At 43.8% G+C, this 26,835-nt stretch overlaps 1 protein-coding gene across 2 annotated transcripts; it reads left to right on the forward strand.

The window, feature by feature from the left end:
- Positions 1-228: 228 nt before the first annotated feature.
- On the forward strand, positions 229-25,048 carry CPN1 (carboxypeptidase N subunit 1). Of its 2 annotated transcripts, none has more exons than XM_070559529.1 (9): positions 229-726; positions 4,882-5,078; positions 10,019-10,174; positions 12,604-12,786; positions 14,088-14,199; positions 16,831-16,970; positions 18,617-18,716; positions 21,804-21,922; positions 24,771-25,048. In XM_070559529.1, exons 1-9 carry the CDS (start codon positions 504-506, stop codon positions 24,927-24,929), a joined length of 1,389 nt encoding a protein of 462 aa, XP_070415630.1. In that variant the 5' UTR covers positions 229-503; the 3' UTR covers positions 24,930-25,048. The 2 variants fall into 2 exon arrangements, with proteins under 2 accessions (XP_070415630.1, XP_070415635.1); XM_070559534.1 differs by having other exon boundaries at positions 248-975.
- The last annotated feature ends 1,787 nt before the right edge of the window (positions 25,049-26,835 follow it).

Genomic DNA, 26,835 nt, shown 5'->3' on the forward strand with positions numbered 1-26,835 from the left:
AAAATGGACAAGACAGAGCTGTGCTTCAGAAAGATAGTCTGGCAGTAGTATGTGGGATGGATCAAAAGGAACAGAGAGCTCTATTTTAATGCACCTCCTTAAACTGTAGTATAGGGAACAAGCACAAGTTTCTCAAAATTCTCTGGGAATCAAAGGGTTATAAGCAGCAATTTATTGAAGCTTGTTTACAGCCCAGTTAATCAGTAAACCAGAATCAGTAAATCTACCCAATCTGGGGAAGTAGAAAAACCTTTCAAAAGGTTTTCCTGGATTAGAAGCAGGGAAATGGAGGAGAGACGAGTGGCTATTCCAGAGCTACATAAATAATTTCCACCTTTGGACAGGACAGTTTGACCTTCCTTCCCAGGTGCTGTCACTGGTGTTTACTGGCGGGAAACTAGGAAGAGCTGGTTCTCGGCCCCTTGGATTGTGACTGGCGAAGAAGCCAGGTTGTTGGGAGAGGTGGGGCCCATTTCGGTGGGTCTCTGAGAAAGCCCAGCCAGATGTCAGGCCTGCTCTCAGTCTTCTTCCACCTCCTCTTTCTCTTCAAGTTGGTTGCCCCGGTGACCTTTCGCCATCACCGCTATGATGACCTCGTGCGGACGCTGTACAAGGTGCACAACGAATGCCCCTATATCACGCGGGTTTACAGCATCGGGCGCAGTGTGAAGGGGAGACACCTCTACGTGCTGGAATTCAGCGACAACCCCGGATTCCATGAGCCCTGTAAGCCCTGAGCAGTTCTTGGAGTGTATGGGGCCAGACCCTTCCTTACAAATCCAGCGACCGGGGTGGTTTCTGGGTAGGTCAGTGGGTCCCTCCACCTACAAAGTATCACCTCTCCTCAGCCTGGGCTAAGTCTTTCCCTACTTAGCCCTCAAGCTATCCCTGCCTCTGGGAAGCTGCAACCTCAATCCAGGCTCCATCCCTTCCTCCATCCTGGGTTCTGTTTGCTCAAGACCTTACTGGGAAAAGGTGAGTGTTCTCCCTGCTCCCATTCCCTCCCCCCTCCTTCCCTGCCATTACCCGTTTTTCTCCCTTGCTATTTTTCTCTTTCCCTAGCCAATGCTTCAGGAGACATAAGCAGAAACAATTAGCCCTTCTGTTCTGCCTGAAAACTTAGAAGGGTTTAGGGATATCTTTTTGGGGAATGAGAGTGGGATAGATATGGTATCCTGGAAAGAGTCTGAGGTCTGGAGTATTAGCTTCATTCATTGGATTACTTTTTGTTAGTTTATTTCTATTATAAAAGCAATGCATGTTTGGAATAAAATGAGAAATTAGAGAAGGAAAAAAACACCTCACCCATAATCCCAGCACTCACAGATGACTACTGTTAACATACTTGTGTATATTCTTCCAGACTTTTTTCTATGCATATTTAACCCCCCCATACAAACACATATAATTTCTTTTATAAAACTGGAATCGTACTATACCTGCATTTCTCATCTCATAGTCTTCTATGAATAGCATCCATGTCTGTAAATGTAGATCAATATTATCATTTTTTGGCTGCATAATATTTCATTGCATGGCTGTATCTAATTGCTCATTTATTGATGGGCATTTAAGTTGTTTCTAGTTTCTCAGTGCTTTACTTATAGCAATTGTGACATTCAAGTTATGTCACTTCCTCCCTCAAACAGTCAACTGCAAATCTCTCTTTTCCTCTCCACTTCCACACCCTCCACACTAGCCCAAACTCCATCACAACTGGCCTAAATTATTGGACTAGGCTCTTAACTGGCCTCCTGACACCGAACTGCCACCACCCTCTGAACCCTCTATTTAGCACCGAGAAGCCAGAGTAATTTTCCTAAACACTGACATAATCTTCTCACTCCCCAGCTTAAAAACCTTCAAAGACAGCCTCACATTCAGTGGATTCTGTCCATGACAGCTTCAGAATATTACATGGCCCAGGGGCGGGGTGGGGGTGCCAAGGAGGCTGTGTGGTTAAGTGAGGGTAAGGGCCTTGCTTTTAAGCTGCGCTTGCATAACAAGCTTTCTGCGCTTACTTGCGAGTGCTGATGGATATTATAGGGTCCCCACCTCACTCCATGCCCCTTTCTGGTGCCCTCTCTAATTTCTAGCATTCAAGTCTTCTTTGAAGCTTTTTCATACTATTCTAGCCTCCACTGAGCCCTCTTTTCTCTGATGCCTTATAACTCAGCTGTTCATTCATTCATTCCTTCGTTATTCATTTCACAAGTATTACTGATATCTACTACATTCAAGCACTTTTGTAGACTCTGAATATTCAACAGAACAAAAAACAAGATCCTGTTCTCAGGCCTTAATTCTAGTGGGGTAAGACTTGCAACGCCAGGCCTGGTGGTCTAGTGGTTAATATTTGGTGCTCTTACCTCTGTGTCCTGGGTTCATTTCCTGGTCAGGGAAGAACACCACCCGCAGCCGACTGTTAGACAGCGGGCTGCGTGATGCTGAAACACTGATATTTGACAGGAGTCAGCCGACAGGTTTCAGCAGAGCTTGTCAAAATTGGCCATGAAAAGCCTGTGAATAGTAGTGGATAGAGCATTGGAAGGTGAGAGGATGGTGCAAAAAGACCAGGCAGAGTTCAGCTCTTCTGTACACAGGGTCACCAGGAGCCAGAATCAACTGGACAGCAGTAAAAATAAAAGACTGGCAATAAATGGGTAACTAAGTAAGCACATATCAGATGAAAATAAGTACTATAGGGAAAAATAAACCAGGAAAGAGAAACAGGGAATGAGGGCCATGGATGAGTAGGGGAGGGGGTAGTTGCTACTTAGGAAAGGCTTCTCCGTGGAGGTGATTTTTGAGCATGTGATGGAACATGCCAATTGCAGGCAGAGGGAAGAGCAAGGACATGCTTGATATGTGTGAGGATCAGCAAGGAGGCCCCTGCGGCTGCAGCAGAGTGAACAATGGGAGAGCCAGAGACGAGGTCAGAGCTGAGAATGGTCAGAGATGCCAGGCAGGAGGAGGAGATCATGCAGGGTCTTACGGGCCTTTGTAAAGATGACAGCTTTTACTTTGAGCAAAGTAAGAAGCCACTGGAGGGTTTTAAGCAGTGACACGGTCTGACTTAAATTTTCAAAAGATCACTTAGAACAGGAGTCAGCAAACCATAGCCCGAGGGCCAGCTACCTGTTTTGCTAAATAAAGTTTTATTGAAACACAGTCACGCCCATTTGTTTTCCTATTGTCTATGCCTGCTTTTGCAGGAAGAGTTGACAGAGAAAATATAGCCCATGAAGCCCAAAGTCTTTACTATCTGGCCCCTTAAGAGAAAAAGTTTGCCGACTGTTGACTCAGGAGAGCAGACTTTGAAGGGGCTGGGCAGGTGCAAGGAGTTCAAGTAGGAGATTTACTGTAATAATCCAGGCGTGAGGGTGTAGGGTTTGAACCAAAATGACAACAGTGGTTGTTGTGAGAGGTCGTTGTGTTCTGGATATATTGAAAGTAGAGACAAGAGAATTTGCTATTGGGCGCCCACCAAGTGCAAGGCACTATGTGAGGTTCTCTAGGGCAGAAATCCCCAGACTTTTGGATTTCACAGAAAAGTTAAAAAAGAATTTTTTTAATAAATAAAATAGATTGGAGGGGACTATAATAGATTTCCAAATTTTATTTTACTGAACAAGGATGTTGAAGAATATTATCTGCCATCCACTATCACCATCCTTTCCCAAAAGAAGGGATATTTTAGCACCAAGAAAAGTAAGAAAGACATAATCTAAGATTAAAGAAATGTACTAAGATTAAAGACTCCACATTATGGAAAGTACACTACACCATCCTTGTGGATTATAAACATTCCTTTGGGAAAGACAGCTGTAGGTATACTACGATAAAATAACATTGGGTTGTGTCCTACAGAAAACTAAAAATTGTACGCATTGCAAAGGCCAGGTCCAGTAAAGGAAGTAGGACATGTGCAAAATTAGGTAAAACTCAGAAAAGGGTAAGTACCGTGAAAATGAAGTTCAAAGTGACTTCACCCCCAAGATGGCTTCACAGAGCAAGGAACAGTCAAACTGAGCCTGGAAGAACCTGGAAATGTGGAGATGAAGAGGTACAGAATCAGAAAAGCCATGCAGGCAGGAGAGTGTTGGGTGGAAGGGAAACTACTTGGCAAGAGCTTTTCTCTTTCCTTTTAAAAGGGGGCAAGGGTGACTTTCTTTAAGTGGTTCTAGAGGCGCTTTTCATGACCTCAATTCTTACTTTCACAGAACGGTTAACACAGCCAAAGAGAAGACTAAGGAATGAGACATATGTAGACTCCTTCCTACTCTGTGCCTCAAGACATCATGTTCTCAGATACGAAGGAGAGATTTTAGTTTCCTACGTAAGAGGAAAATTAAATTTTCAATAGGATGATTAGGAACTGTTACGCTATAACCTAGAGAACTTTATAAGAGCAGGTCTTGGGAAAACACCATTCTTATCCTGAAAAGATTTGTCTCTGAGGAGCAGCAGGGAGCTACTGTAAATGCTACCTGGGCTTCCGCTGCCATCATATTAATTAGCTAGGTGACCTCAGATAACCTATTTAACCTCTTCTCTCCCCAGTTCCTTCATCCTGAGGCTAATAATGCCCACTTCACAGGTCTTCTGTGAAGATCAGCAATAATGATAAATGCCTAGTACACTGCAGGGGTTTAATAAATGGTAGTCATTGTTACCCCAGCATGAAGTTTTGTAACGTTCGTAATTGCAATTTGTCGGAAGGAGGCTCACAGATTATTGGAAAACACCCACGGAAGCATGAGATTTTCTTAGATTCGTTACAGAAAAACAGGGAAAAGCTCCCTTTGCAAGATTAGGAATCAAGGGCGCTTGCTTTTTCCCCACCTTTCATCTTTCTGTGTACTTTTCTCACGCTTGCAGTGGAACCGGAAGTCAAGTACGTGGGGAACATGCACGGCAACGAGGTGCTGGGCCGCGAGCTGCTGCTGCAGCTCTCGGAGTTCCTGTGTGAGGAGTTCCGGAACCGGAACCAGCGCATCGTCCGGCTGGTGGAGGACACGCGCATTCACATCATGCCGTCCATGAACCCGGACGGCTACGAGGTGGCCGCCGCCCAGGTACTGAGCCTGCAGAGAATAAAGCCATCCTAAGGAATAAAATAAAAGCCAATAGACAATGTGTTTTCTCTGTCCCACTGTAAGTGTCACTATGTAAGAGAGGAAATAATAATAGAAATAGAATAAAGTATGAAGACTTGCTTCAGTCCCGTAGCACCCCAGGCCGTGAATGTGGGCTCTGAGCCCCAGTTCCCTCAACCCCCTTCCAGCTGAGACAATATCTATGGCAACACTGTAAACTGGAAAATACTATATAGGTGTGAAGGGATATTGCAAAATAGATCTCCTTCCCTGAAATTTTAGCTTCGAACCCTAAACACTCTACTCCCTCCCACATGACGCGACACTTCTGTTTGCATTTAGGGGGAAATATCAGGAGGGAGATCATGCTTTTCCCAGAATTGTGGGGTGCAGGTTAAGTCTAGATTCTTCATACTTCATTGTTTTTCTGTAGGGTTTTTTCCACTACTAGTATAGTACTCAGCTTCGAAATTATTTTAGAGTTACATTTGCAGGGGACACATAAGAAAAAGTGTCTATGGGCTTTTAGATTATTTCCTAAAATGGATTCAAAATGTCACTGTCTGTCTTTAAAGCGGTAATTCTTTTGTGTCTGCACATCAGAACCATACGTGAAGATTTTTGAAATACAGATTCCCAGATTCACATCCCCCAGGATCTGTTGAATTAGAATTTTCACGGGTGAATCCAGGTATCTGCCTTACTCAATGAGCGTGTTCCTTTAAAAGTTATGTTTAGGGCTGGCCAGTGGCAGAGCGATTAAGTCCTTGCCCTCCGCTGCTGGGGTGGCCCAGGGTTTCCCTGGTTCTGATCCTGGGCGGGGACATGGCACCGCTTGTCAGGCCACATTGAGGTGGCATCCCACATGACACAACTAGAAGGACGTGCAACTAAGATATACAACTATGTCGGGAGGGGAGAGGCGGAGGGGGATTTGGAGAAATAAAGCAGAAAAAAAAAAGATAGGCAATAGTTGTTAGCTAAGGTGCCAATCTTTAAAAAAATAAATAAATAAATAAAAGTTATGTTTAAACCTGATTTGGTTTTTGGGGAGTGGCAGGGGTGGTAAATTGAAGCAGTTTTTTTTTAATTTAAAAATATGTTTATTTGGGATAGTCTTGAAAATTTTTTTCATTTTTAAGACTACACATCACTACTTTACTCTTCTTTTAATTTTATTTTATTGTGATAAGAACACTCAAGATGAAATCTAGCCTCTTAACAAAATTTTAAGTGTGCAATCCAGTATTGCTGTTGTACAGCAGATTACCAGAACTTATCCATCCTACTCAACTGAAACTTGGTGCCTATTGACTAGTCACTCCCCATTTCCTCCTTCCCACCGCCCCTGGCTACCACCCTCCACTGCCTGATTCCCTGAATCCTATACAAGTGGAACCACACAGCATCTGTCCTTTCATGACCAGCCCATCCCAAGCATATTTTAAACCTACTTGAGGATAGGGCTGGGGGGTAAGTAGAGGCAGGGAGGGGAATGGAGCCAAGATGTTGAACCAAACACAGATTTGACCCTTGCGATCTCACAACTGCCTGCCAACATGACTCAACTAGTGAAAAACAAAACCTTGTCCCTCCACTGGAAATCAGAGAGGTGCACGCTCACGAGCCTCAAGACTTGAGTTTCCAAAAGAGCAGGAAAATTTGAAAGAGGTGCAGGGGAGAACCCCAGCCTGGCTGCTCCCCTTCTATTGGCTTTTCCCTGTATCGCAGTGGGGAAACTGGAGAAGCACTCAGACCGCCCACATCTTTTGTGGGATGAGGTAGGATGGGAGGAAATGGGGAAAATTCCTGCCAGCCCACTAAATCCTAGAGCCATCTCTCAGGAACCAGTCACCTCTGCTCACCTGCTGTGTACTTGTTCAGAGGGAGCAGATCTTGAACCTGAATCCAGGAGGGGACCTTTCGGGTTCTCAGACTTCCAGAGCTACCTGCCATACTCAGAGGAAGACTGCCTGCATGGGTACAGAAGGGAGACCTGGCCATCAAACTTTAAACCCACCTGTAGGTAAGGCAGAATAATGCCCCGCCCCCGAAAGATGTCCAAGTCCTGATCCCTGGGAACTGTGAGTATGTTATGTTACATGGTAAGGGGGAATTAAGATTGCAGATGGAATTAAGGTTGCTAATCAACTAACCTTAAAATACCCTGGATTATTTGGGTGGGCCCAGTGTAACCAATCTCAAGGGTCTTTTAGATGTGGAAGAGGGAGGCAGAAGGTCAGAGAGAGACTTGAAGATGTTATGCTGCCAGGTTTGAAGATGACAGAAGGGACCACGAGCCAAGGAATGTGGGTAGCCTCTAGAAGCTGAAAAAGTCAGGAAACAGACTCCCCTAGAGCCTTTGGAAGGAACAGCCCTGCTGGCACATTGGTTTTAGTCCTGTGAGACACATTTCAGCCTCCTTTTTCTTCCTCCCCAAAGCCCCAATGCAGAGTTGTGTATTGTAGTTGTAGGTCTTTCTAGGTCTTCTATGGGAGCCACCGCCACAGCATGGCAACTGACAGATGAGGGGTGTGGTTCCATAACGGGGAACTGAACCCAGGCTGTGGATGTGGTAAGAGTGCCAAACTTTAACCACTAGGCCATCAGGGCTGGTTCCATTTCAGTCTTCTGATCTCCGAAACTCCAAAAGATAATAACCTGGTGCTGTTTTAAGCCACTAAGTTTGTGATAATTTCTTATAGCAATAATAGGAAACTAATACACCACTAGCCCTATTTATGGAAGCCTTCTGTTAAGGGCAGTCCTTACCTGCCTGCCTAAACTAATGACTCAGTGTGAGTGGTAATACTGATAGGTAAATTAACATATCTGTTAATATGCACAGTTAAGACCTACATTGATACAAATAAGCAAGTAGTGAAAAACTCCTGGGAACAAGGAAAATCAGGATCTCATAGAACTGAAAAATCAGGTAAATGTTTTCCACTGGGCAGAACTGATGTAAGACACTTAAGAGGACTTCAAAAGTATTGTGTTCTCACTGACATCTAAGAACAAAATATGAGCAAGATGCCATGAAAAATAAAGAAATCTGAAAACAATAAAGATTTCTTAGAAAAATATGAGAGTACTAGTACATCCGTGAGTTTTTAGCTGCCCAGCATCAAACCATGCACACTACTTCCTGGAATGGCCACCAGTTTGGCTGCTATTCTCTCAGTCTGTAGGGCTGCAGTGGACACCATTCCCCTTCTCCAGTGCCACACAAGCATTAAATGGAATTTCAATTTTGCAAGGGCCTTTGAACATCTCTCTATTCGATTGCTTTATATATTTCATTTATTGATGTATTTATGTATATATATATTTCCCCATATATGAATATATATAATTCATATATGAATTCCTCGAAGGCTAGACTAATGGCTCATTATCTCATTCCCCAGTATCTATCAGAGAATCTATCAGAGATGGACTTGAATGAATGTTGGTTGACTAAATGGGAATGAGTGAGTGAATACATGACCAAATAAATGATAAAATTTGAAGTGTGAGCAGAGAAACTTGAAGTGTAAGCCTGAAGTTGACATTGCTCAGAAGAAAGAGAAGCAAGGATACTAAGTTGAAAAAAGGAGGTGTTCCGTGGTGCAGTCACATTGGAAAACAGTTTAGCAGTTTGTGAAAAAGTCAATCATAGACTCACCTTATGATGCAGTGGGGCAGCTACCAGGTGTCTACCCAAGAGAAGTGGAAATGTAAGTTCACACAAAGACTTGTACATGAATGTTTGTGGCAGCGTTATTCACAATCGCCAAAGAGTGGAAACGACCCAAATGTCCACGTACTGGGTTGAGTACTATCCCCCCAATTCACGTCTACCGGCAACCTGTGAATGCAGATAGGTTCTTTCCTTATTTGGAAATAGGGTCTTTGCATATGTAATCAAGTTAAGATGAAGTCATACTGGATGACAGTGGACTCTAAATCAAATATGACTGGTGTCCTTATAAGAAGAAAGAAATTTGTATGCAGAGACACAAACACATGGCGGAGAAGACCATGTGAAGAAGGAGCAGAAATTGGAGTGATGTGTCTACAAGCCGAGGAATGCTAGGGATGGCCAGCAACCACCAGAAGCTAGAAGAGAAAAAGAAGGATTGTCTCCTCCAGTCTTTAGAGAGTGTCACCCTGCTGACACCTTGACTTCAGACTTCTGAAATGTGAGAGAATAAATGTCTGTGGTTATAAGCCAGCTAACTTGTGGTAATTTGGCACAGGAGCTCCAGGAAACTAGTGAAGTCTGTTAATTGGTGAATGGGTAAACAAGATGTAATAAATCCATCGGATGGAACTATTCATCAATAAAAAGGGATGAAGTACTGCTACAGGTCACAACGTGGAGGAACCTCAAAAACATTATGTCTCGTGAAAAAGAGCCAAATGCAAAATGCATGGTCCCTGTGTGTGAAATGTCCAGAAAAGGCAAATCTATAGAAACAGAAAGTCATTAGTTAGGGCTGGAGTGAAAATGAGGGGTGCCTGTAAATGGGCATGAGTTTTTTTTTAGGGTGATAGAAATGTTCTTAAATTAGATTGTGGTGATGGTTGTACAACTCCGTAAGGATACTAAAAGGTATTGAATTGTACACTTAAAACGGGTGAGCTTTATGGTTATAAAAGTTATATCTCAATAAAGTTATTTTTTAAAAAACTAGGGGTTCTCATTATCCTGGAACACCCTACTCTTGTGAGAGCTTCCCCTGGGATCTCTACCTCCAGCACACTGTCCACCAGGAGACTTGAACCACTTCCCTGGGACTTCGGATAAGTTAAAAAAGAAAATGCTCTATCATTTGATAGATTAAGGTAATACCTAAAAAGAACTGTACAGTGTTCTTCAAATAGAGGATTCAGTCTGAAACCTTCATTTTTTTGTATCTTCCTTTTCCCTTTAGGGCCTAAACATCTCTAGGGATCTGGTTGGCAGGAACAATGCGAATGGAGTGGACCTGAACCGCAACTTCCCCGATCTCAATACCTACATCTACTACAATGAGAAGTATGGAGGCCCCAACCACCATCTGCCCCTTCCAGACAACTGGAAGAGTCAGGTATGAGAGTAAATTTGCATACAGAGCAGGTAAATTAGCATCTGGAATTTCTTCTAGCAATCTTCACATCAACTAAACAAGCAAGAATTAAGCATCAACTCAGCTCGGTGTTAATCTGTCCAAAGCAATAATAACCGTATCTTATACCTCTTTGTGTTTATTCCCTCCCCCAGTGTAGAGCCCTCCACGGACCACATGGTCCCAAAATGTTTGACATTGGTGGCGATGGTAATGAGGGAGGTGAAAGCAAATCGTACAGTCGCACAGCACTTTGCAATTTTTCTTAGCCAGCATAACATCATAACCCTGGGTGGTGGATGCATCAAGCAGTGTTGTCCATCCCTGTTTCATAGATATTATGCATATAGGTAAAATAATTTAAATTTACACAGCTAGTAACTTATGGAATCAGGATTAAAACACAGGTCTTCCAACTCCTCATCCAGCATTCTTTGTACTGCACGCTACTGTTGACATGGAACTCTGGCATTCTACAGAGAAGCCTCTCTCACATGCAATGAACTGTATGCTCATCAGCAAAGAGCCGCAGAAAAAGGGTCGAGAGTGCCACCTTTGTAGTTTTTCCTCTTCCTTTTCTATATGACTCCTGGCTACTTTGGCATACTCTCTTTTCCCTTATTCTCTCAACTGGAGAATCCCATACGATGCTCTCAGGCCTCTCTCTCCAGGCCACCCCTGGGCACGTGAATGGCTTCATCCTGCTGGTGGGCCTGCTCTCGGGAATAACTACTGTCGCCCTCAGAGCATCACTACCACCATTTTTTTACACTGGATTGGGTAGTTCTAAACGTTCTATTTGTGAATAACTAAACTTAGAGACTGAAGGGAGAAAAATAAAGCAGGTGTAAGGCTTTATATTGGGAGTTTTCCAGATGGAACAGGCTCAGTTGAAAGTGAACCAAAGTCATGCTGACATGTTTATATTTCAAATAGCAGCTATGCTCTTGGCCCAAATAAATAATAAATAAAAAATAACTTTGTACTGGTGGCATATCCAACCAGAAGGATGTTCTGATTTATTAAGCTTGTCTAAGTAAAATAAGGTAATTGAGGCAATAATAATTAGACTCCCACTTGTTCCTCTGTCTGAATCTTAGAGGAAAAATGACGATGAGAAGTAAGTCTCTCTCTCTGGCTTCTGAGGGGACAGCCTTGAGGGAGAAGAGCAGTGAGAAGCTGGCTTTGCTCTGATGGATAGAGGCGTAGGACATGGAAAAAGGACTGCCTCAAAGGGTCTGAGCCCTGGTCACAGAGCAGGATGGGTGTCCCTGGTACTATATCCATTGTGATTGGGTGAAATTTAACCCTATTCATCCAGTCTCCCTTGGGATGGAAAAGATGGGAGCCTTCACAGCTGACCCTTGGTCCAGGAGGAGCCATTAACACATCAAAACCCCATAACCTCTAAGCACATCCATCCCGAGAGGAGGAAAAACACTGAAGGCTGTAAATTATTTACTTGTCCTGCCAGTCCAAGTGGATTCGAGGCTTTCTTTAATATACTGTCACTCACGGGCAATATAATATGCAGTAGAAAGGGTGGCATTTCACTGCTTAGCTGAGACTGGCTCACGTTATGCTGTGTCTAATCCACACTGTTTGGATGTGACCACAGGAGTGTGTTCCACACGTCAACATCACAGCAGGCATTTGGGGGGAAGGAGGAGGTTGAAAACCATTACTGAAAACCAGTGTTTTCAGATTTGTCTACTAGAGCCCTAAATTTCCGCAGAGGTGCTTCAGAAGCCCCTGGAGCAGTGGGTACATTGGAGAACCCTTCCCATGGTGCCAGAGAGAGGGGTTCTGAGCTCTCCACTCATGCGCCACCCCCCCCCCACTTCAAAAAAAATGCTCTCACTCTCTCTCTCTCTTTTAAAATAGACTTCATGTTTTAGAGCAGTTTTAGGTTCACAGCCAAATTGAGGGGAAGGTACAGAGTCCCCATACTCCCTGCTTCCCGTCGTCAACAAGCCACGCCAGGGTGGGACATTTGTTACAATCGATGAACCTATGTTGACTCGTCCTTATCACCCCAAGGCCACAGTTTACATTAGTGTTCACTCTTCGTGTTGTATGTTTTGCGGGTTTTGACAAATGCATCATAACATGTATCCACCATTGTGTACCATACACAATTGTTTCACTGCCCTCAATACTCTCTTTTTAGCTATTTTGTATACTGGGATTCCATATAAGATTTCGTTTTGAAAAAGAGTTTCATCCACTTAATTTTTAAAACCATCGTGAAAAGATCAAAATTTCACCATCTCCACTTCTCATATCTGGTAGGGCTCTCTTCGTTTGTTCAGATGTATCATCTCCCCAGACCACTTCCTGACAAACTTATTGGAACAGCCCTTTGGCACCCCCAGTTGCAGCTTCACCACCAAGCTCTCCTCTCTCCTCAGGTGGAACCCGAGACTCGGGCTGTGATCCAGTGGATCCGCTCCTTCAACTTTGTTCTTTCAGCCAATCTCCATGGAGGGGCAGTGGTGGCCAATTACCCATATGACAAGTCCCTTGAGCATCGGGTCCGCGGTTTCCGCCGCACTGCCAATACCCCGACGCCTGACGACAAGCTTTTCCAGAAGGTATGCAGAATGGCAGCTTGTCCAGCCAGAGGAACTTGGAGCTCAGGAGAGTAACACAGGTCAAGTCAGTAACACAGGACCCTATTAGGGACAAGCCCATAGAAAATAATTGAAAACACTGCCTGCTCATTAGGAGCTTACGGTCCAGTAAATTACACTTTGTTTTGCGTGATAAGCCATAAATTCATGAAAAAGTACATATATTGTATAGCTGTATAGTACAATTACCACAATGTGAAAAAATACTTAAGCTAATGACAAACGAGGAATATGCCAAAAGACTAATAGTACTGGGGGTAAGCAAGTGGCATTAAATGTGAACTTGGGGGTGTCTAATTTACAGTTTTATGGTCATATGGCTATATTAATGAAAAATAGACCATGCACAGGAAAAAAGTTTACATAATAGTTAAAAACAGGGACCAGCCTGGTGGCGCAGAGGTTAAGTTCTCACGTTCCACTTCCCGGCGGCCCGGGGTTTGCCGGTTTGGATCCCGGGTGCAGACATGGCACCGCTTGGCAAAAAGCCATGCTGTGGTAGGTGTCCCACATATAAAGTAGAGGAAGATGGGCACGGATGTGAGCTCAGGGCCAGTCTTCCTCAGCGAAAAGAGGATTGGCAGTAGTTAGCTCAGTGCTAATCTTCCTCAAAAAAAAGTTCAAAACAGCAATAGAATAAAATTAGCACTTATTATTTTATTTATTTTATTAATAATATATAACTAATATAAATAATAATAGCATGAACTAGTTCATCAATTAATGAATTGTATAGAGAATAACACCACTTGTTGCTTTGCAAAGCAAGTATATTATTTTCTTCTCTAGTAATCTCATTTTGTCCAGTTATAAAATAATAATGAAAGAGAATTATAGAAATTCCAAATAGATTACTCTCCCTCCAACACACACCTCACACACCCAAAACACAGTTCTTTTCCTGGCAAAAGCCTGTCTTACTTGCTCCTTGATTTCTTTTACACAACTCAGCTAGCAAATGTACACCTAGAAGGGAGCTTCCGTATCATCCAGTGCCACCCCTCACTTGGCACTTGAAGAAATTTAGCCCCAAGATAGTGGGAGAATCAGAGTACAGGTCTCCTAACTCTAGTCCACCACACACACACACACACACACACACACACACACATCTCTATCTCTGCTGGTATTTTCTTTCACTAAAGCAGATAACCAGTCGTTTATACCTAGTGGTGTTTCTTGGCTTACGCTACTTCTGCATGTGAGCATTGCCACGTAAGTTGGGAACACTCAAGGTCATTTTCTGCCCGCTTTTCCTGTAGCTGGCCAAGGTCTACTCCTATGCACACGGATGGATGCACCAAGGTTGGAACTGTGGGGATTACTTCCCAGACGGCATTACCAATGGGGCGTCCTGGTATTCTCTCAGCAGGGGTAAGGAGAGTCCTGGGTACAACAGTGCTGCAAACTGAAGTAGAGTGGAGCTCATTTCTCCTTTTAAAGGATTATTTTTCTCAGGGAGATGACAAGAATACTATAGGATTTTGCATTCAGGGAGAGATCTGAAAAATGGAGAAGTCTTCAGTTGGCATTTAATGTCATCTTGTGATTCTTTAAAATGAAGTTGGGAAACCACGTGGTGTCCTTCAGAACTGGTGGTTTACAGTAGATTAGGGCATAGGAGGGAACTAATGTGGACAAGTGGTTAAGTGTGGGCTCTAAGGGTACACTAGGTTAAAATCTGGCTTGCCCATTGACCAGTTATGTGGCTTCAGGCTAATTAAAATTAACCTCTCTGGGCTTTGGTTTCCTTGCCTGTACATTAAGAATAACAATACTTTGGGGCCGGCCTGGTGGCGCAGCAGTTAAGTTCACATGTTCCGCTTCAGCAGCTCGGGGTTCGCCGGTTTGGATCCCCGATGCGGACATGGCACCCCTTGGCAAGCTATGCAGTGGCAGGCGTCATGCATATAAAGTAGAGGAAGATGGACACGGATGTTAGCTCAGGGCCAGTCTTCCTCAGCAAAAAGAGGAGGCTTGGTGGCAGATGTTAGCTCAGGGCTCATCTTCCTCAAAAAACAAAACAAAAAAGAATAGCGATACTTGCCTCATAATTTTGATGTAGGTATTAAATAAAATAATGCACATAAAGCATTTGGAAATGCCTGGCTTATAAATGTTAGCTTTTTCTAAGTAGCATGGTGGTATGCCGCACATAGCAACAGATGAGCAGAGGAGCTGCCTGGACACAAACGGTTCCTCTGATATGTGCTCTCTGTACCCTGCCTGCCCTTCTCCCATAAGCAGGAGTTTGCTGTGACATTGGCCATTGATAACGTAGCAGAAACCTTCAGCAAGAGGCTTCTCTCTATTCCCTGGGCCTTCCCCATCACCAAGGCTCCAGACAGAATCTGTGTTCATGAACCTTCAGTAGATAGGAAACCTAAGTATAGAGAAGAGGCCGAAGCAGGAAGCTGGGATCTTTTAGGAATCAGCTTTTAGCAGCTGTCTTTCCCCATCCTCTCAAATCTGACCTGGCCTGAGCCAGGTAGTAGAAGAACTCACAGGTGAGGGTTGAGCTGATGGCTGGTCCTGAGGAGGGCGGGGAGGAGGAAGGTTAGGGAGTCACCGTGTCCTGGGAAGCGGTAGACTTCCTGTGGCTGAAAACTCGCTTGAACACAAGGCAAGACATTTTTGTTGAACTTTTCTTTCTTTAGTTTGCGTTAGGAAAGCAATAGGTGTTTTCCCCCAAAGTTTAAAACATCAAATATAGGGGCCGGCCCGGTGGCTCAGCGGTTAAGTGTGCACATTCCACTTTGGCAGCCCTGGGTTCACTGGTTTGGATCCCAGGCGTGGACATGGCACCACTTGGCAAGCCATGCTGTGGCAGGCATCCCACACAGAAAACAGAGGAAGATGGGCACGTATGTTAGCTCAGGACCAGTCCTCCTCAGCAAAAAGAGGAGGATTGGCAGCAGTTAGCTCAGGGCTAATCTTCCTCAAAAAAGAAAAAAATATCAAATATACTTTTTCAAATTATACTTGTTCCTCCCTCTCCCTTCCCACCCTCTAGGAAAGCATGGCCTGTGTCTCCACTGAGAATCATTGCCCTAAATTACGCTGATACAATTCCAAGATTATTAAGTTCATCAAACTGATTGTCCCAACAGTGTGGTCTCTGCACCAGCATTGTCAGCATCACCTGGAAACTTGTTAGAAATGAAAATTTGGGGCCCCCACCTGATTCAGAGACTCAGGAGCTGAGGCCTAGCAGTTCTGCTGCACAGAGAGAACCAATGTGACAGGCTGTGGTTGTTCTCCAGCTTTCCCCATTCTTTCTATAAGAGCTGCTTGCACTCATCAGCTTAGAGAGCAGTGAAAGTTAATTAAATGGACACTTTTTAACCCAAATGAATTTGTGATACAAATGCTATTCTAATAATCAGAAACATATTAGAAATAATTGATTTAATTGAGTAATATAGAAGATAGGAGCAAGCCAGCATTTGATGGAGCGCTTATATAGCTGCCTTCTGCTTTTTCAGGGGTCGGTTTTGCTGGGATAACTGTTTTTCAGGCTAGTGCTGTGTGTTCAGGTAGGAGGAGGGATGTGAAAGCAAGATATTCGTCTCATCTCTAAACTCCCAGGTCTGAAGAATATCATCATCCAGGGAGAAAATCTGTCCCCTGAAAGCAGTACATGTGTGCATAGTGCATAACCTATATTGTGCACAGTGCACACTAGTGCATAGTGTAATATTAAGGCACGACGAATAAACAGACTTTGAAAGTGCTAAGAGTGACAAGAAGTGAATTCAAGTCATGAAGGAGAAAAGTAGAGGATAGAGACAACAAAATGGGCATTTGTGAAGAAAGAAAACTGGAAAAATAGAAAGGCTTGGGAAGTGGGAAATTGGGAAAAGGTTTTATGGAGGAGAAAAAGAAATGGAGGTCAAGAGATAGAATAGGTGATGGGAGTGGAGAAATTGCAATTGAAGAGAGTTGGGATGGGGCGTTGGGTGGGGACCTGCTTGCACAAGTCTGCCGCTGCCCTCTCTCCCCTAGGAATGCAAGACTTTAATTATCTCTACACCAACTGTTTTGAGATCACGCTGGAACTGAGTTGCGACAAGTTTCCCCGCCAAGAGGAATTACAGCGCGAGTGGCTGGGTAATCGGGAAGCCCTAATCCAGTTCTTGGAACAGGTGAAAGTCCATTCTTTAATTTTCACAGTTACAGAGAGAGAAGAGGTTTCCAATGGCAGGCCGGGATTTTTGTGTGGCTCAGGTCTGACTTATGCTCTGACTCAGTACAATTAATCTGGGCTTCTTCTGCAATGAAATTTATTCATTCCACATTAGTGAGCACAACTATCTGTCAGAAACAGTACTATATGCTGGGGCTTATGAGTAAACAAAGAAATATCCCTCCCCATCTGCAGCCTGTATTCTAATGAGGAGAGACAGACAATAAACAAAATAATAAAAACAATTTTATAACATGTTAAATGTCAAACGCTATGAAGAAGGCCTCACAGAGAAGGTGACATTTAAACAGACTTAAAGGAGGTGAGGGAGAGAACCATGCAGATATTTAGGGAAAAAAGGATTCCCTGATTGAGGACACAAGAGCAAATGCAAGGCCAACAACAAACACATGAAAAGATGCTCAACATCACTAGTCACCAGGGAAATGCGAATCAAAACCACAATGAGATACCCCCTCACACTCATTAGGATGGCTGCTTTAAAAAAAAAAAAAATAGGTAACAGAAAATAGCAAGTGTTGGCAAGGATGTGGAGAAAGTGGAACCCTTGTGCATTGTTGGTGGGAATGTAAAATGGTGTAGCCACTATGAAAAACAGTATGGTGTTTCCTCAAAAAATTAAAAATAGAACTATCATATGATCCAGCAATATGACTTCTGGGTATTATCCAAATGAACTGAAAGTGGGATCTCAAAGAGATGTTTGCACACCTATATCCATAGCAGCATTATTCGCAATAGCCAGAAGGTGGAAGCAACCCAAGAGTCCATTGATGGATGAATGGGTAAACAAAATGTGGTGTATACATACAATGGAATATTATTCAGCCTTAAAAAAGAAAGAAATTCTGACATATGCCACAACATGGATGAACCCTGAGGACGTTATGCTAAGTGAAATAAACCAGTCACAAAAAGACAAATACTGTGTAATTGCACTTACATGAAGTATCAAGAGTAGTCAGATTCAGAGACAGAAAGTAGAATGGTGGTTGCCAGGGGCTGGGGAGAGAAGGGAGTAGGGAGTTATTGTTTAACGGGTATAGAGTTTCAGTTTTGTAGGATGAAAAAGTTCTGGAGATTGGTTGTACAACAACGTGAATGTACTTCACACTACTGAACTGTGCACTTAAAAATGTTTAGGGCGGTAAATTGTATGTTATGTGTATTTTATCACAATTAAAACATTTTTTTTAATTAAAAAAAAAGAAAGACAAGGCCAGGACACCAATGTAGCTGGAATCATGAGCGTAAGGGAGAGAGTAGTAAGAGATGAGATCAGAATGCTACCTGGGGCTGGAGCTTTACAGACCATCTAAGAACTTTAGCTTTTGCTGTGAGTTGAGTTTCGAGCAGACCAGTGACATGACTTGATTTAGATTTTAACAGGATCATTCTGTCTGCTCTATGGAGAAGAGATTATTAAGGATGGAGAGAGTGGGGCAGAGAGACCAGTTAAAGAGCTATTACCATAATCTTTGTGAAGCCCAAATGTAAAACATATGAGAGAGGGCTTTGAGGACTCCAGAACACTGTACAAATGTTTTATGACCATAACGACCCACTATAAACTGTTTTCTACAGGTACACCAGGGCATCAAGGGAATGGTGGTTGATGAGAATTGCAATAATCTCGCAGAGGCTGTCATTTCTGTCAGTGGGATTAACCACGATGTCACTTCAGGTAGGTGGCCTCTGCTTGGTGGGGTAAGAAGGAAGCTTTCCCTCCCGTTGTCTTCTTCAGCTTAATAAGGAGGCCAACTGGTAAGCCAGCAAGACTGGCAGGGCAGTCAAGGACACTGGGGGTGGGGGATTGGAGGGAGGAAGGCTAATCGAAATGGGGACGGTGAATTAAGAGGTGAGGGCCAGGAAGATGTAAATATACCGTCTCTTTCAGCATTCAGGAGTCGCTGCCTCTTAGTCCCAACTTTGCCACGGGTGTTTTCCGGGTTTGAGGTTATGAGTAGCTCATATACTCGTGCGAAATGGAGTAGAAAAGAAAACGACTGTAAAACTCATGTTTAGTCTCGTCCCTGACTCGGGCATTTGGCTGCACCACCTTTCAGGGACAAGTTAGCAAGGTTCATTCTGTAGGCTTGTTGCAGGGCAAGACTGATGATGGAGGCAGATCTTCTTGGAGCCAACCTGGAACCTCCTAGAAGGGTGCAGAATACCTCAAGGCACAAGGGTGTTGCAAACCGCCCCTGCCCAATTTGATTGTGCACAGCTCTTAGAGGTTTTTTGGGGTTGTTTGTTTTGTTTGTATTGCAGAGCAGTAGCTGCCAATGGTTAGGGGTAGGTAAGATTTGCCTCCCTGCCCCCCACCTCCATACCGGCGAGGCTCAACCACAGGTTACCACACAAATGCTTCTTACCAAGCAGGCATCTTCCCGTTCAGACAGTCTGTTTAAACTGGATGAAACCTCAACCTGAAGGAGATAACTTATGTTCTTTAAGGTGATCCCAACACATCTTACATGAAAGGTTCATTCAAGGCAAAGGCAATGATATTCTAAAGGCAGAATTCTGAGGCCTCACAGGCACCAGACAACCAGGATCCTCCAGCCCAATGGCTGAACCCAGGATAACTTAGGGATCCAACCTTGGGCACTCCTGGGAGCTTTGGGGTTTGCTAGATTCGTATACCCTATTCATGCTAGTGTGGGGAATGTCTCTAAAACATTCCGGCCGTCAACATATGTTGAATACCACTAATTTCACCAATAAGAGACCACTTCTAACACCCATTATGCTAATTTAACAAATTACTCATTTCACCAGTGAAAAACCTCATTGCTAACGTTCATTATTGCTACTTAGCAAAGCATCTAACGTTGATTGGAGATAAAAGAGAGCTGCAGCCCCCTACCAGCTGCAGCTGGAGTTGAGCCCGTCTGATCCAACAGCTAGCTCACCGCTCCTGGGTGTGAGCTCCCAAGTAGGAAAAGCACAGTCTCTGGGGTATAACTTAAACTATTTACCATATGCACAATAACGCACTGCTTTTGCTCAAGTATTATAAAGTAAATTACAGACATGTCATAGGGGGCAGGGAAGAGACATTGTTTACCGTCAGTTTCATTCTTAATTGCATTTATTATTTCAATTATTCGTTGCTGCACACTTAAAAGAAATTTTAATGCTACCGTCACAATTGATTCTAAAGGGATGGAAAGTCATTCGCCAAAATGCTGCTTCCCTGCCATAGAGAAATAGGCTTTCTTTTGGATTTTATTTTCCTTTTGGCATACTTTTGAAGATGACAGAGGAAATATTTTTAAAAAAAGATTCTTGAAATCAGAACTTTAGTGGTCATTTAGTCTAGTCCTCCCACTCAATGTAAGATTACACACATACAACACCGCTGGTAGCTTGTTGTCCAACCCAGGACCACCATGTCCATTAGCGCAGGTTGTGCACTACACAACTGTGTAGTTTTTCCAGGACCCCTGATTCAGTCTCTGCTTAAGTGCCACAATTTCATAAAGCAGTCCATTTCTTTTTTAGTAATTCTGTTTGTCACAATAGTTTTGCTTCTGTCTAGCAAAGTCTTCCTCCCTGCAACTTAAACCCATAATTCTCATTCTCATTTCTTTAGGTAGACGTCATTTCTTCACAGTGGCTTTTCATGCACTGAAACAGAGGTCTCCTCTAGTCTCTTTACCAGGCAAAACATTCATAGATCTTTCAACCTTTCTCCTAGTGACCGTTTACTGGACATGAAGTGTTTTAAAATACAGGGTCTAAAGAATGAAACACAATACTCTCAGTGCAGAGCACAGCGAAACTTCTTCGCAGGAGCTGAGGCCCAGACTCCTCGTACGTCCCATAGCCTTCAATGGTTTTAGATCTTAACCAGTTTCATCATGCTACTAAGAAAAGCCAAGCCTTGGTGCTAAGCAGATGTGCATCTCTTCATAGCATAAGAGAGGCAGTGGGGAAGATTGCTCTCGAGGATTATAAAGTCACATCAGAAATAGAATCTTTGGGGAAGGTTGGAAGGTAAAATCATTTTCCCTCCATAAAGCAAATCTCAGCATCTAAGACCTCCAGATTTCAATGGAAATCCCTTAAGAGATGATCGGAGAAAAACATCAGGCACACCTGTCTTGTCAGTATCACTGAGCTTTGATGATATCCGTGCAGTGACCTCAGGATGGCCTCATCTTGAGGGTGGTCAGGAAGCACCTGAAACCCATTAGAGGATTTTATTATCTTCATAAAACCTGATCCCAAAGCAATTTGTCATTTGCTTTTATGATGAAAGCAGGAGACATTTTTGTAATAGTTGACAATAACCAACATGGACCACATGGAAATAAGGAAGAAGACGAATTGCCGCGGGGGGGTGATGCGCCCATAGCTTGCCCTCTAATGAAATTCTCAGGTTAAATAGCTGTGTCACTTTAGGAAAGCAGACTAAGAATCAGCATTAATGCATCCAGAGTGAGAGCTGCTCTTGTAACAGGTGACATGAAAATTCATTCTAACTTTCTAAGTTTTATTATGGGAGTTAATAACAGTTTTAGTAGTCGCAGGAAGTGCAAAAGAACTCGAAAGTGCTCAAGAGATGTGCTTTATCATCCAAGTGAGGAAGTTCTCTTTATTGTTAAATTTATTAATAATTCATCTAAACATTAAAAAAGAAAAGAAAAGAAAAGAGAAGTCAAGCTTGTGGTCAGCTAAAACCCTCAGATCGTTTTTCATATCAAGGTCCCATTTGGGGCAGATTTGTAATCAGCAAACTGAGTTATATCCTTGTAACTTCTAGGTGACCATGGTGATTACTTCCGGCTGCTGCTTCCAGGTACCTACACTGTCACTGCTACAGCACCTGGGTTTGACCCACAGACAGCGAGTGTGACCGTGGGTCCTGGGGAACCGAAACTGGTGAGTTCGGCTGACCTTTATGGAGTACCATAAAGATCATTTGTACAAGGTCGCCAGCAACAATTGCCTCATTTTAATCTTTGCCAAACTTCCCTCTGTCACCGTTTAAAAAAAACTCATGGCTCTCATATGCTAATTTTCCTTCTGCACTTTTCTGTTATATTCTTCCCCACTTCTTTTTGGCTTTCCTTTTTCTTCTGTTTAACATAGCATAGTGATTAAAAATACTGCCTGGTTCTAAATCCAGCTCATTTGTCCACAGACCTTGGACAGATTACCTAATGGCTCTCATCCTCAGTTTATGCCTCTGTAAATTGGTGATGATAGTACCTCCTTCACAAGAGGTGGAAATGAGACAGGGCACGGAAAGCATTCAGTACAGTGACTAAGTAGCAAGTGCTCTCCGAGAGTTGGTTTGTAAACCCCAGAGACACAGGCTCCCATGGGTTGCATTCTTCTGTGCCATCAGCAAGTTCGACCACTAGATGGCACTCTGCCCCCTTCTGGGGCCCGGCGTGCCCAGCAGCCTTGCTTTCCACCCTCGCTCTCCAAGATTCAGCTCTCACGGCTTCCTTTTATAGATGGGATGAGAAGCAAAGGACTTTTTCGATCTGCAGTCTGGACCTTTTCAGCTTTGGTCATATTAGGTTAGGATCTCGGGCTAAAGAGGCTCAGAGATCATGGACACTAATCCTCAGAGTTCTCAAACGAGGAAAAGGCAATGAGTCAGTCCTGTTTCATGAGCATCTACAGACCTTATTTCCCACAAGTCGGCTCTTCCCCAGGGCCTCCTCACTCTGTTCCATTCATTCTCTATACAATCCTGGAGCTTAGCAGACTCTTCCTTCCCTCTCCCTGTTAACTCAAAGCAATCAAGTCAAGCAACTTGTCTTTTCAAATACAGTCATAGGTACTATTTATTTAACAGTTACTACATATCAGACACTATATGAGAACTTTCCAGAATTATCTCATTTAGCCTTCACAACAACCCAGTAAGGTAGACATAAGTATCCCCATTTGTGGCTGAGGAAACTGAAACAGAGAAGGTAAGAAGCTTGCTCAGTGTCACACAGCGAGTAGGGGTGAGAGACACCATTTGAACCTCCCTTGGGCTTCCAGGGCTGCCTTCTCAGCCACTGTGTTACAGGGCCTCAGCCTGAGCTGACAACCTGTGTTCATAACCCCTTTTATTAGCACAAGGATCAGGGTAAAGAGTTCTTTAGATCCTTTGCAAAGGCCTCTGAAATTTCCAGGTAGTCCCCCTTGCCTCTCCTGGTCCCTCCACTGCCATCTCCTGCACGTTATCAACTACTTCTATTTGCAGAAGCAAGAAGCAAAGAGTAACTCTTCTGGGGCAGCCTGTTGCCTGGTCCCACTTTCCCAACCAACGCCTCCTCTGTCCCTTTTTCCTGGTTATACCCTGCTCCTCATCTGCCCTAAAATCAAATGGCTGTTAGGCAGCTGCACACATAAATCTTGCATATAGCCCAGTCTATTCAATGCCAAATTCAAACCACTTCCCACCCTCTTGAGTGACATACTCTGCTTCAAAGATTTTACCTCCTTTGTCATATGGGCTTCAAATAGATTAACATAACTCATCATTATGTCAAATATAACTCAGAGGGGAAAAAATCCACCTTTTAATACAATTCTCAGATACAGTAACAAGTAAGAATCCATTTATTGGTTACAGTAGTGTCTCTCTCTCTTCCCGTCCTAAAGCAGAGACCCATCTGGCTGGGTGAAGAGAGAAGATGATTTACTAGAGGGTTTTCATGTTATAATTAAGACTTTCAAATATTTCCCAGCATCAAGGGTTCTCTTCTTTCTTTTCCCGCAGCCTTCCAGATGTCATTTCTTTCATTTTCTTCTGTCTTTCTTCATTTTGTTGCCTCTCTTCTCTCTCTTTTTTTCTTTCCTGGATCCCTGTATTACTATATAGAAAACAGTAAATGATGCTGTGCAATGGGCTCTGATTTTCCCCAGTTTGGGGAACTAGCAGAAAAGCTGGCTGTGGATTTTCGTGGAAGGGGCAGGAAATAACCCCACAGAGAGATCTCTCAGTTGCGTGTTTTCCAGCTCCCAGTTGGCTTCAGCAGCTCAAAGTGTTCCAAGGGTCTGAAAGCCAAAGATTCCTCCAGGGGAATGTGGTTAGAACACTGTGCCGCTCCCTCTCCCTTCACTTCCCGGGATGGTCTTCAGCTCCTGCACGGCCAGCATATCCCACGCTTGTCAGTCAACAGCATCTTTACATGTGCCTGCCACAGCCAGAAGGGAGGTTTCAATGTGTTGCTGGCAATGATGCCTTAATGCACATGAAAATGTGGAATTTAGGAATTCATACTAACAATCTATATCTTCTCTCCTACCTGTATTTCCGAACCATTATGACAGAAAGTTTAGTTCTGCAAGTCTGAGGCATTCATTGGCATGCCTGAGCGTGACACCTGTGATTCACACAGTCAGCATAAAGGGGGTTATTATGGCCCCATCAATCATAGCTCTGATCCTAAGCAACAATATTGGTGAAATCATGGTTTGAGGTGTAGACATAATTTTTTTCTAATACATATAAAATAAACGTTCATCTGGATACACTCTATGTATCACCAGTGATCACGTACCAGTTTGGGGGGAATATTAGCCAAGCCTATACGACACCACCAATGCTGCTCTGGGTCATTGCTGTAATAATTCTCCTTAGTCCCCTGCCCTTAGAACCCAGCACTGTGGTGAAACTGGGTCCAAACTGGTCTTCCCCCAATTTCAGTTCTAGGAAGTAGAAAGCAGACTCCTCTATTCGCCTAGCTCCTTCTTCTTCTTCCTTTTTTTTTTCTTCCAGGTTAACTTCCAACTCAAGAGAAGCGTCCCTCAGGCCGCCACTACAAGGAGAGTTCCCAACCCAGGGCACGGAGGCAGAGTCTTACCAAAGAAAATGCAGCCCCGGGCAGCCAGGAAGAAAGAAATGGAGGTGAGGCAGCCCGGGAGAGGCCCTGCCTGAAACCCACAGTGCCCGGGGCAACACTTTAGGAAGGCTTTGTTCCCGCTCTCTGATCAGATGAAGCATTCTTTCTATTTTATTATCTGGGACATATTTAAATACAAACATATTCAGAACAATTCAGAATGGTCTCTGTCTGTTCCAGGGTAAACCCTCTGATGCACTCGTACAGACATTCAGCGGTACCCTCTGGGGGTATGGTTTAGGTCCAAGAGCCTCCATGCCAGTCCAGCTGCATCCAGAGACTGGTTCTGGCTGGTTGGCCACTCCATTTCCAGAGTCTAGTGTCACTGAACCAGGTTCATTTTTGCCTGTCATCCAGAAAGCCAATTACCAAGATGACGAGATTGCAGCAGAGGGAGTTTTTAACCACAAGGCAGCCAAGCGAGGAAGCAGGAGAACGAATCTTAAATCTGCCTCCTAGAAAATGGGGGTTCAGGGATACTTATGGGGTAGGGAGGCAAGGTGGTCCAAAGTGTGGAGATAGATGACTGGAGGTGAGGAGAGGTGAGGTAATTGATGATCTGTGCAAGCATACTCAGACTTCCTACCTCTTCACAGGACGCATGCTCACAAAATGGCCGCACTAGCATGATCTGAGCGTGGAGTTTTTAGCCTCTTGATGTCAAAAGGTCACTTACTGGGCATCTGCACAGACCCAGTTGATGGGTTGGTGGTCTCAACTCACCTGAACTGGATAAGGGGTCCTAATTCCTGAAAAACAGCTCAAACATCCCTTACCTGACCCAGGTGCCAGTGAGATATTATCTATAGGAACCTAGTGGGAGTTGCTAGGCAATACACTAACCAACCAAGCAATAACCAATGAGTGGGTGAACAACTAAAAGCTATAATCAGTAATTGCAAAAAAACACTTTAGTTACTAGCTACCTAATTATCAGTGGCTAACCCATTTCTCTAGCACGGAGCCTGCAACAGAAATACTCCATCAAGATATCTGAATGAATGGCTGAAATGCTGAGATGATCAATCATTGATGAATCCTTTGTTCCCATAGCAAGACCAGGTGACCAATTCTTCTGAAATCCCAGAGGACCATTTCAACAATAGCCAATAGTTTCTTAATAAGGAAAGGATTTCTCACACAAACACCTAGTCCCCCTGCTACCCAATTTTGTACATGGGCATTTTAAACATGCATCTTTCAAAACCTTTTCTGGGTTTGTAAGTGTAATGCAGGCTCCAGTTTCCCCCACTTGCTCCACCTCCCCCCAACTCTCTCAGCCTCCCCACCCTCAGCCTCTAACTAACCCAGCCCTTTCTTAACATTGAGCAGTTTGGCTCTTCTCAAAAAGTAGTCTCACACCCATCAGAAAACAAGAGGTGTTCTAGTTGTGACAACTCACCCCCTGCCAGAGGTCATTCAAGATTAGGATTGGGGGCTGGCCCGGTGGTGCAGCAGTTGAGTGCTCACATTCCGCTTCGCTGGCCGGGGGTTCGCTGGTTCAGATCCCGGGTGTGGACATGGCACTGCTTGGTAAGCCATGCTGTGGTAGGCGTCCCACCTATAAAGTAGAGGAAGATGGGCACGGATGTTACTCAGGGCCAGTCTTCCTCAGCAAAAAGAGGAGGATTGGCAGCAGATGTTAGCTCAGGGCTAATCTTCCTCAAACAAACAAACAAAAGATTAGGATTGACATATGACTTATTTTTCTGTTACTTGAGCAATCTCTCAGTCTGTGGTCAAAAGGAAAGCAGAAGAAAATGTACCTTTTGCTGTTTAGAATGGGAATTCTCTCCTCAGGTGATTAAGACTTTCTCTACATTTTTTCTTTCCTCCCAATTTTGATCCCCTGTTCCTTGGTTCCCTTCTTCTTGTTATAATACAGCAGCCACTCGAGAGGGCTCTTTTCAGTTCAGTGAAACTAGGCCTGAGGTTGCCATT

The sequence above is a fragment of the Equus przewalskii genome, chromosome 1, assembly GCF_037783145.1.
Source record: "Equus przewalskii isolate Varuska chromosome 1, EquPr2, whole genome shotgun sequence".
NCBI classification, from domain to species: Eukaryota; Metazoa; Chordata; class Mammalia; order Perissodactyla; family Equidae; genus Equus; species Equus przewalskii.

Excerpts from the sequence above, each read along its gene's own strand:
- CPN1 (XM_070559529.1), top strand. The coding sequence starts at position 504 with ATGTCAGGCCTGCTCTCAGTCTTCTTCCACCTCCTCTTTCTCTTCAAG. Across the intron at positions 10,175-12,603 it reads CAGACAACTGGAAGAGTCAG|GTGGAACCCGAGACTCGGGC; the intron begins GTATGAGAGTAA and ends CTCTCTCCTCAG. Across the intron at positions 16,971-18,616 it reads TAATCCAGTTCTTGGAACAG|GTACACCAGGGCATCAAGGG; the intron begins GTGAAAGTCCAT and ends TGTTTTCTACAG.